The 10,601-nt window shown below is 54.5% G+C and overlaps 1 protein-coding gene across 1 annotated transcript; it reads right to left on the reverse strand.

The window, feature by feature from the left end:
• Positions 1–1,875: 1,875 nt before the first annotated feature.
• LOC142599873 (olfactory receptor 14J1-like) lies at positions 1,876–2,791 on the reverse strand. Its single transcript, XM_075741627.1, is given in 2 exon segments — positions 1,876–2,316; positions 2,318–2,791. Coding segments are annotated over 2 exon segments (915 nt in total).
• Positions 2,792–10,601: the final 7,810 nt, after the last annotated feature.

Consider the following 10,601-nt stretch of genomic DNA (forward strand, 5'->3'; position numbering starts at 1 on the left):
GTGAGCTGGATTGAGGTTCCCCTCCACCAGCCACTTTAGTTTAAAGCCCTCTTCACCAGCCTGGCAAGCCTATGGCTGAAGATGCTCTTCCCCTTCTCTGACACATGGATCCCATCAGCCCTGGGTAGACCAGGTTTCTCAAAGCCAGTCCCATGGCCTTAGTAGATGAACGCCTGGCTGTGGCACCAGTCAGCAACCAGTGGGGCAACCATTTGTTGACCAATTCAAACCGCTTCCCTTTGACCAGCAGGATGGATGAAAAACCTGTGTGTGCTCCAGAGTCCCTTCCCACCGCTCCCAGGGCTCTGTCATCCTTCTTGATACTCCTCAGGCTGCTCCTGGCTGTATCACTGGTGCCCATGTACAACAGCAGCAACGGAGAATGGTCAGTGGCCTGTAGGAGGCTTGGTAGTCTCCCAGTGACATCCCTGCTCCGAGTCCCCGGTAAGCAGCACACCTCTCTAGAGAGTGCCTCAGGTCAGCAGATGGGTGCCCCTGGGCCTCTCCGAAGAGAGTCGCCTACTGCTATCAGCCGTCGCCTTTTCTTAGTTGCGCTGGTTGTTATACGGGGAGCAGCTCGGGCTGCCTTCCTCAGCTCCAGCGTCTCTCCTGATGTGGCGGGTCTTTCCTCCTCAGCCTGCAGAGCGGTGAAGAGGTTCTGCAAGGGCACCTCAGGCTTCTCGTGTGGTGATCGCTTGGTGATGGGTCACCCCAAGCAGGGAGAGCCATCTGCATGCAAACATTCACAGCTGAGTACATGGAGCTTCAGTCCAGGGGGACCTGGAGAAACTCTGGGATTGGGCCACCAGAAACCTCTTCAGTTTCACAAGGAGAAGTGGCCAGTGCTGCAAGGAGGGGAAGGATAACCCCGTAGGTCAGGGCCAGCTGGAACCTGACCGACTGAGCAGTGAGCCTGAGGAGAATGGCATGGGCACTACAAGGGACAGCACAGGAGCCAGTGGTGGATGCTCACCATGAAGAAGGCCAGCTGCACAGGGGGATGGATGTCTTGCGAGGAGCATGGCCACACAGACCTCTTGAGTTTTCCTCCCCCTCCAGTGAGCCATGGTGTGGCCACAGCTGGACCAGCGTGTCCCTCTGTGGGAATTCCTGCTCCAGGCCGGTGGGGAGGAACTGGAGAGGGCCAGGGGAGGTCTGCACATGCCCTGCACTTTTGGGCCCAAACCCCATCTATGCCCACCTCTTCCATCTCCACATGATCCCAAAAGCATGCTGTCCCTGGAGAACTACTGCGCTCTCCAGACAGCTCCAGATTCCCCTCCTAGAAGATGGGTGTCTTGAATGTCACCTGGGGGAAAGCCCTGGGTACATCCCGCACTCACACTCACCATCTTCACTCTCACCAGACATTGACTCATAAATCTACTCCTATGTCTCTAAAAGGTCACAAAAAGACACTGAGCTTTTTAGTCCCAAACACATGGAGGAAGAGGAACTTCAGGGGTGCAGCTCCTCAGGCCTCTTTGGAGAAAGAGCCCAGCCTGAAAGCACTGCACCGGGAGGATCCCACTTGGTTACAGAGGTGCTATGAGAGAGGCTCGCTCTGAGCAGTGTTAATGCACCTTAGTAAGGGCAGCAGGTGACACAAAACAGGTACATGCCTCAGATGAAGTGACACAAATGTCCACAGTTCTCTAGGAACATAATAACCAACAATGACAATAACAACAGCAATAGTGATAATAATAATGATAGTTTTAAAAAAAGAAGTTAAACAAAAAACAAACACGAACAAGAACAACTACAAAAACCCGGAAACCCACAATAACCAAAAAATTCAAACCCAGTCTGTAATCAGATAGTTTTGTAATCAATTGTGGAGAGAGGTAGTAAACATTTCCCTACAAAAAATGTTCATGGAATCACTTTCTTGATGGCATCTTTGAGGTCTTGGTTCCTCATGCTGTAGATGAGGGGGTTCACTGCTGGAGGCACCACCGAGTACAGAACTGCCACCACCAGGTCCAGGGATGGGGAGGACATGGAGGGGGGCTTCAGGTAGGCAAACATGGCAGTGCTGATGAAGAGGGAGACCACGGCCAGGTGAGGGAGGCACGTGGAAAAGGCTTTGTGCCGTCCCTGCTCCGAGGGGATCCTCAGCACGGCCCTGAAGATCTGCACATAGGACACCACAATGAACACAAAACATCCAAAAGCTAAACAGGCACTAACCACAAGGGCTCCAACTTCCCTGAGGTAGGAGTGTGAGCAGGAGAGCTTGAGGATCTGGGGGATTTCACAGAAGAACTGTCCCACAGCATTGCCCTGGCAGAGGGGTATGGAAAATGTATTGGCCTGTGTGCACAACAGAATAGAGAAACCCACTGCCCCAGGCAGCTGCTGCCATGTGGACACAAGCTCTGCTGCCCAGGAGGGTCCCGTAGTGCAGGGGTTGGCAGATGGCAACGTAGCGGTCGTAGGCCATGACGGTGAGAAGAGAAAACTCTGTATTAGCACAGAAAACAAAAAAAATGACCTGTGCAGCACATCCCAAGTAGGAGATGTCCCTGGTGTCCCAGAGGGAATTGGCCATGGCCTTGGGGAGAGTGGTGGAGATGGAGCCCAGGTCCAGAACAGAGAGGTTGATGAGAAAGAAGTACATGGGGGTGTGGAGGCGGTGGTCGCAAGCTATGGTGGTGATGATGAGGCCGTTGCCCAGGAGGGCAGCCAGGTAGATGCCCAGGAAGAGCCAGAAGTGCAAGAGCTGCAGCTGCCGTGTGTCTGCAAAGGCCAGGAGGAGGAACTGGGTGATGGAGCTGCTGTTGGACATATATCCATTCTGGGAAGACGGGACTCATGACAGAGGAGAAGACATGGACACGTGAGGGCAGACTCTCTGAGCCAGTCTATGCTGTTTCCCTTAGATATCCCCTATACAGAACTTGTTCTGGGGATCCTCATGCCTTGTCCCTCTGATGGGGCAGCAGGGCATCCCTGCTCTGCAGCACGTCCTCCTGCTCTGTGCTGCACAAACTCTCAGAGTCCTCCTGACACAGCCCACAACCTGTCAGCTCTACCAGCTGGAGGAGATCCCTCCAGGCACTGAAGCTGCCTTGCCCTGCACCCACAGACTTACCACGTCGAGGGCTGTGAAGATTTCTCCTCCAGGGAGCTCTCAGCATCCTCCCGCTCCCAACTGCCTTGAAGCTCTCTCAGCCTCGCAGGTCTCCTCTCGCTGCCTGCAGGCAGTGCCCTCAGCCCTGCTCCTGGGCAGAGCTGTCTCTCTGCAGCGCTGCCCACGGGCCATGAGCTCCCTCCATCCCAGGAGCCCGGCCCAGCTCAGCAGCAGAGGACCAGCCCAAGGTGGCACTTTCTCTGTCCCCTCTGGGCTGCCTCCAGGTGTCCCTGGGGCTCCAGGGGAACCTGCTCTGAAACAGCCTGAAGGAACCACTCATGTTCCTTCTCTCAGCTGGGGAGAGACACTTCCTTCCAGCAACTGGTGGACACCTCTGCAGTGTGGCGAGGTCTGTCCCTTCCCTAGCCAGGACATGTAGGGCAGTCCATGGGGAGGAGAAACATCACACCGGGGTCTCCTGCCTACACTTGCCAAGCTCTGGTTTTTACTCACCCCCTTGATAACAAGTCAAGGAAGAGACCCAAACTGTTCCCAGTGGGCCTGTCAGCAGCACCTTGTCATTGCTGGAGATCAGCTTCACCTCTGGCAAAGGCCCCCAGGGGCAGCAGAGGCACCACTGACAAAAACCCTGTTTGCTGCCAGGGCTGCCCTTCCCAGCCCTGTTTCTCTCTGGCCTGGGGGACAGCAGGGCTTGCTCACTCTCTTGGCATCCAGTTTCAGCTTGATGTTTCCATCTGCCAACCACTCGGGCATGTCTCTGCTCGGAAGCAAAGCCTCTGCACACACACAGGGGCTTGGACCCTTGGCACCAGGTTTCCCTGAGACAAGTCAGAGCTTGGCCTGGAGGCACACCTCCCGTGCTACAGCCAAAATGTTCACCTGTGGCCTCAGGTGAGGTCAAAGACAGGGCCACCTGGAGCCTGTGCTTTTTGACATCCATGGAGTACCTGCCCTGGTGTGGTGGGACACGTCACACAGCTTGGGGTGCTGCAGTGGGTGGGTACAGGCTTTTCAGGAGAGACAGGCTGGAAGGGTTAGGAGTGGGCTTCCCTCTAACTGAAGAAGGTACTTGGATGTCTGGAGCTCCTTGGTGGGACAGGGGACAAGTTGGGAGAGCCCTTGTGGGTGAGCCTCAGAGGAGAGGCCAGCAAAGGTGGAATTGTGGTGGGAGATCACCCCACAGATGAAGAAGCGAACATGGACCTCTCTAAGCACCCCAAGGAAGACTCTCCACGTAGAAGCCTGGTTCTCACTGGGCTCTTTCATGACCATGGCATTTTCTGGAAGGGGAACACAGCAGGATGCCAACAGCCCAGGCTGTTTCTGGAGTGTCTTGGGACAATTTCTCAGCACCGCTGGCAGATGGGCCAACAAGGGTAATGGAAGCCTGGATGTGATGCTTACAAGCAAGGCAGAGCTGGCCAGGGCTGAGAAGACTGGCTGGCCTGGCCTGGCAATGGTGGGGTGCCAGTGCCCAAGGAGAGTGAGGAAGGCTTCTAGAAGACTCCAGACCCCAGAGCTGCGAGAAGCAGGCTTGTGTCTGTTTTGGGGAGATTTAGTGGGGATCCAATGGTCAGCAGCACTGAAGGGCAGCAGAGCTCAGTAGAGCTGGTCTTCAAGAACAGCATCCTCCAAGCTCAGCAATGGTCTGCATTAGATCTCAGTTGAGTCTTGGATGGGGTTTCAAGGGCATCATGATGAGTGTTTACTGCTTCAGGAAGAGTTACAGAAGCAGCAGAACCCTTACCAGTCCATGGGACCAGAGGATCTGCATCCCAGGGTGCTGAGAGAGCAAGACGATGTCACAGGGAGGCCAGTCTCCATCATGGAGGAAAAGTCCTGGAGACTGCGGGGACTCCCTGACGACTGGCACCTTTCCAAGAGGCCCCGAGGATGACCTGGGGAACTAAAGGCTGCTGAGCTTCCCTTTGGCTGAGGGACATGTACCAGAGCATATCCTCTTGGAGAGCAGTTCTGGGGGTGTGACAGAGGAGGTGGCGGGATGACCCCAGGGCTGATTCTGCCTGACCATCCTCATTGCTTCCTCTGATGAAAGGACCGCAGCTGTGGGTGAGGGGAGAGCAGTGCGGGTATTTCACCAGGACACCGGCAAGGCTTTCCACACCATCCCCCACAAGAGTCTCTTCTCACGAACAAACCTGCTGGAGGGATGGGTCAATAGGGACCTTTGTGATCTGCAGCAAGGGCAAATCCAAAGTGCTGCCCCTGGGGTGGATGAGCCCCTTGAAGTGACACAGCTTAGGGACATCCTGGCTGGGTTACAGCTCTGCAGAACAATTTCTCCTCTCCAAGTGTTGGGAGAAATGGGGTTTGGAATTGGGCTGTATAAATCTCTATTTACATAGAGGGAGAGAATGTGTCATCATCTTGCTTGTCCATGTCCATGGCCTATGACAAAAGCCATGTGAACTTGGAGATCACTCTGATAAATTCTGCACATGAACCCTCCTTGCATAGTTCTTAGAGAGATCTTTTCTGTCTATGTTTCAACAGTTACCTCATATCTTCATTCCAAGGGTCATGCATTCACCCCCACAGAAGCGGTCACTGCCTCCAAGACACACGGGGGTGGATAAAGCCCTTATGTGGGACAGGGAAATGTGACCCAGGACGTACAGGAGCCTTCCTGAAGCAGGAGCTGGTGGCCAGGCAGAGAAGGCCAAGGCATCTCGCTTGAGGGAACTCATTTCTCTCTCTTGACTAGACAAGGAAGCCTGGGCAAGTGCACCTATGGTGTCCAACAACCAACAGTTGTTATTGGCACTTAAGAAACACCCTGCTGTGTCTGCGTGCAGCTCCTTCTCCAAGTAAACCCGGTGGATGTTGGTGCCAACGGGCTGAAACTTGCAGCTGCAAACTTCAGTGGGGAATGCTCGGATGGGAACAGGGCTACTGTAAGGTGGCTGAAGGGAAAACGGTGGGCTTGGAGGGTAGGGATGAAGGCTCTTCACAGAGTGTCTGACAGAAAGGCTCAGACATAGTCAGTCTCCATCAGCAGACACGCAGGATCAATATCAATTGGAAATTGTGGCTATCACATCACCTGGAAGCAAAAAAATCAAGAGAAGTGGGAAAAATCCATTCCTATTGTTATTTAGCATTGACATCTTTTCACTGCAACTACACTCCTGAAATCTCTCTAATTAACCACCGAAGAAGTGAGGAATAACGAAAATGATGCCCTGAGACTTGGCTTGTTAGGAGGTTTTGCATGTTAATGAGCCCTCTGGTGCAGAGCTCCTGAACTGCAGGTCCTGAAAGAAGTTGGAACAAGCCTCTAGAGAGCTACACGTCAGAAGCAAACCCCAGGGTTTCTGAGGGTGTTCGCAGGCCCCATTGAGGGAGATCGCTGAAGAGAGCATGGAGGGAATGATGAGAAGAGGTGACCATCCTGGGGGCTGATGAAGCAGGAAGTTAGAGGTGATGGATGGAAGCAGAAAGTGAAATGTGGATGTGATTGTGAAAGCTCTTGACTTGTCTCATCGAGCAGGCCAGGCAAGTCGTGACCCCCAGCCCCTGGGCATGGGGACCCTTTCCCTCATGGGATGCTCAGGGCTCTTCCTGGGGGCAGGGAGCTGTGAGGGTGTGCGATGCTGAGTGCAGGACAGCAGTTGGACACATGCAAGGCTCGAAGGGGGTGAGAAGGCTAAAAAGCTCTGGGGCTGCACGTCCTCCTGCTGCTGCTGCTGCCTGCAAGTCAAAACTCAACCTCTTTCACTTCAGCACCAGACCCCCTCCCACTCTGCTATTCCAGCTCTTCTTCCAGCCTTTAACACACTCATAGCTACACACACCCCACTCTCTCCCTGCCCTCCCATGTGTCTCACCAACCCTTCCCTCTTCCCCTGCACTGATGGGACATCACCGCACTTGGTTTCAAGTCCCTGCAGCCACTTCCTCTAGGCTTCCCCATCAGTTTCCTCTTTCCACAAGCTGCTCTCCTGACATCTCTCTTTTCCTGACTCTTGGTATGGACAGTCTCGTACTTGAAACGCACCATCCTTGCAGACCAGCTCTACGGAGCTCTGCTGCCCTTCCCTGCTGCTCACATGGCATACCCCGCTTCATGGTCACAGAACAGGCCCCAGAGTCTGCTCCTCTGAGGGCTGCCATCGGCACACTTCTCTTCTTCCTTACTCCCCTTGGGAGGGGAGACCCCTCTATTGACTCCTTCAGGTCATGACAGCCAAGGCTGACACTGGCTGTGACATCCATGACGAGCTCTTCCTTCTTTGTCAGCAACAGAGTCACATGAGCATCACCACAGGTGGCCCATCTGGCAGCTGTGCCATAAAGACCCGTGTGCCAAGATGTATTGGGTTTGCGGGGCAAGTTTTTGGTACGGGGGAGCTACAGGGGTGGCTTCTGCAAGAAGCTGCTAGAAGCTTCCCCTGTGTCTGATAGAGCCAATGCCAGCTGGCTCCAAGATGGACCGGCTGCTGGCCAAGGCCCAGCCAATCAGCACCCCTGTGATAACATATTTAAGAAGGGAAAAAAACGATTTAGAGAAAGCTTTTGCAGCCAGAGAGAGGAGTGAGAAGATGTAAGAAACTCTGCAGACACCAAGGTCAGTGCAGAAGGAGGGGGAGGAGGTGCTCGCACAACTGCAATGCTGTCACGGATGGTTACGTACGTTTTAGGAAAGACAGACCACCTAGGCAAGGTGGTGGAGTTGCTGGTTATGTGAGAGAGCAACTGGAATGTATCGAGCTCCGCCTAGGGGTGGATGAAGAAAGAGTCGAGAGCTTATGGGTAAGGATGAAGGGGCAGGCTAATATGGGGGGACACTGTTGTGGGTGTTTACTACAGGTCACGTGCTCAGGAGGACGAAGTTGATGAGGCCTTCTACAGACAACTAGAAGTAGCCTCACGATCACATGCCCTGGTCATCACGGGGGACTTCAACCACCCTGATAGTTGCTAGAAAAGCATCACGGCCAGGCACGCACAGTCCGGGAGGTTTCTGTAGAGCAACTTTCTGACACAGGTGGTAGAGGAGCCCACGAGGAGAGGGGTGCTGCCGGACCTTGTACTAACAAACATAGAAGGACTCGTTGGGGATGTGAAGGTTGGGGGCAGCCGTGGCTGCAGTGACCATGAGATGGTGGAGTTCAGGATCCTGCGTGGCAGGAGCAGGGCAATCAGTAGGATTACAACCCTGGATGTGAGGAGAGCTGACTTTGGCCTCTTCAAAGACCTGCTTGGGAGAACCCCGTGGGTTAAGGTTCTAGAAGGTAAGGGGGGGTCCAAGAGAGCAGGTCAATATTCAAGCACCGCTTCCTCCAAGGCCGTGATTGGTGCATCCCAACAAGTAGGAAATCAAGCAAAGGAGGCAGGAGACCTGTATGGATAGGCAAGGAGCTCCTGGAGAAACTCATTAAACTGAGTAGCTGACCTGAATTCTCTTAGGCAGCGTGGGGCTGAACATGGGATAAATGCCATTATAGTCACTGGAGATCTAGTAAATTCAGCTGGTGGAAAAGAGAGACACCTAGCTCTCCCTGTGGTACAGGACCTCTGAAAACTGCCATGAACACAACGAGTAGGAAAAGGCTCTTTTGGCCTTTATTTGGGCATCAGCTCTTATTTCACCTGGCAAAGGAATTTCCCACCAGGCTCATATACGATCCCCAAGATGTTGCCCTGTCTGTATGAATGGCTCCATTAGAGCCTGCAGTTACCGGCATGTACCTTGCACCACCTCTGGCACCTCCAGTGTCATCGGGATGTTGCATCTGCGCCCTCATTCTTGCTTTCCATCTCCATTAATCAGCATGGGAGCTGAGAAAAGAGGCTCACATGTAGGTGCCTCTTTTGTGCACACCTGAAGAGGGGCAGGAGGAATTCCACCTCCTGTGGGTTTGTGCTGTGCATGGGAGGGATCTGAGTCCCTTTCCAGCTCTAGCACTAGGAATCCAGGATGAGATACCTGCATTGACTCAGCTGAATGCCTTCCCTCAGCGGGGGTAACAGAGATCCCTGCCTGTTGCTGCCTGGGTGGCCTGTGGAATGCTGGGACAAGGAAAGGTTGTTGTAGGACCTAACTCTGTCACCGATAGGACAAATGACACCGCTGGAAAGAAGTGTCTCTCCCCAGCTGAGAGGGGGAACATCAGTGATTCCGTCAGCCAAAAGATGCTGGAAGCATTGCAGGGCTCAATGTACAGCGAATTACCAGTGAGCCGACAGCTGCGGCGATACCCCATGGTCTGGACAAAAAGGTTGGTGCTAAAAAGAATGTTCTTATCTTTGGCCTTGGAGGTGGCCCCTGTGATGTGTCTGTTCTGAGTATTGAAGATGGCATCTGTGAGGGGAAATCTGCTGCAGGTGACACAGCAGTTTCCCCTGGAGGGAGCCCGGGGGGGGACAGAGAAAGTGCCACCTTGGGCTGGTCCTCTGCTGCTGAGCTGGGCCGGGCTCCTGGGATGGAGGGAGCTCATGGCCCGTGGGCAGCGCTGCAGAGAGACAGCTCTGCCCAGGAGCAGGGCTGAGGGCACTGCCTGCAGGCCCCGAGGGGAGGGAATCGAGGCAGACAGAGCTTCAAGGCAGTCTGGGGTGGGAGGATGCTGCGAGCTCCCTGGAGGAGAAATCTTCACAGAGAGTAAGTCTGTGACTGCAGGGCATTGCATCTGCGGATCCTGGTGGGATCTCCTGAAGCTGGCACATCGCACAGCCTGCAGGATCGGTAAGTAGAACTCTCGGAGATTCTCTGGTGTGGAGGATGAGGATGCGCTCCAGAGCAGGGATGCCCTGCTGCCCCATCAGAGGGACAAGGCATGACGACTGCCTTCTGCTGGGGATGGCTGCCCGGTGTGAAGCTGGGTGTGCAGGCAGGGGTGCCCAGGGCTGTCCTTGCGAGCAGGGTCCCTGCACCCCAGGGTGCTGTGTGCTGGGTCAGGGACTCTTCCACCTGCCAGGGTCAAGAGTACCCAGGGAGCTCCCCACAGCGCTCTGGGGAGCAGCTGTGGGTGGAAGGAGATGCCCGCGGCAGGGCACAGCATGGCAAGGCTGTGCTGTGAGGGTCAGGGCTGCTCACAGCTCCAGATCACCCCAGGATATTTGCAGAGGGTCCCACATGGTGGGGTGCGATCTGTGAGCACGGGCCAGGAGGAGACAGAGAAGCAGCTCCTGGGAGGGACAGCTCCAGGCAGCAGAGATATGGGCAAGCAGTGAGAGGGAGCTGCTGCCAGAAGCACTATGAGAGGTGGGATTCAGGCACCTCCCTGCCATCCTCTGCAGCACGGATGCCTTCTCTGGGCAATCCTCTGTCTCCTCTCCCACCCAGCACAGCCTCTGTGGGATGCTTGCTTTGCCTCTCAGAGCACACAAGGTTTAATTTTCAGGACAGCAGAAATGCCAAGGATTTCTGCCATCAGAACTCGGAGGTAAAGGTTTTCCTGAAAGGCGATGGGCAGTTGGGAGGGGTGTCTATGGGAAATGGCTTTGATTTTGGTCTGAGAAGTCTCCCCTAACTGCTCACTGT

Source organism: Balearica regulorum, unplaced genomic scaffold (genome assembly GCF_011004875.1).
Source record: "Balearica regulorum gibbericeps isolate bBalReg1 unplaced genomic scaffold, bBalReg1.pri scaffold_99_arrow_ctg1, whole genome shotgun sequence".
NCBI classification, from domain to species: Eukaryota; Metazoa; Chordata; class Aves; order Gruiformes; family Gruidae; genus Balearica; species Balearica regulorum.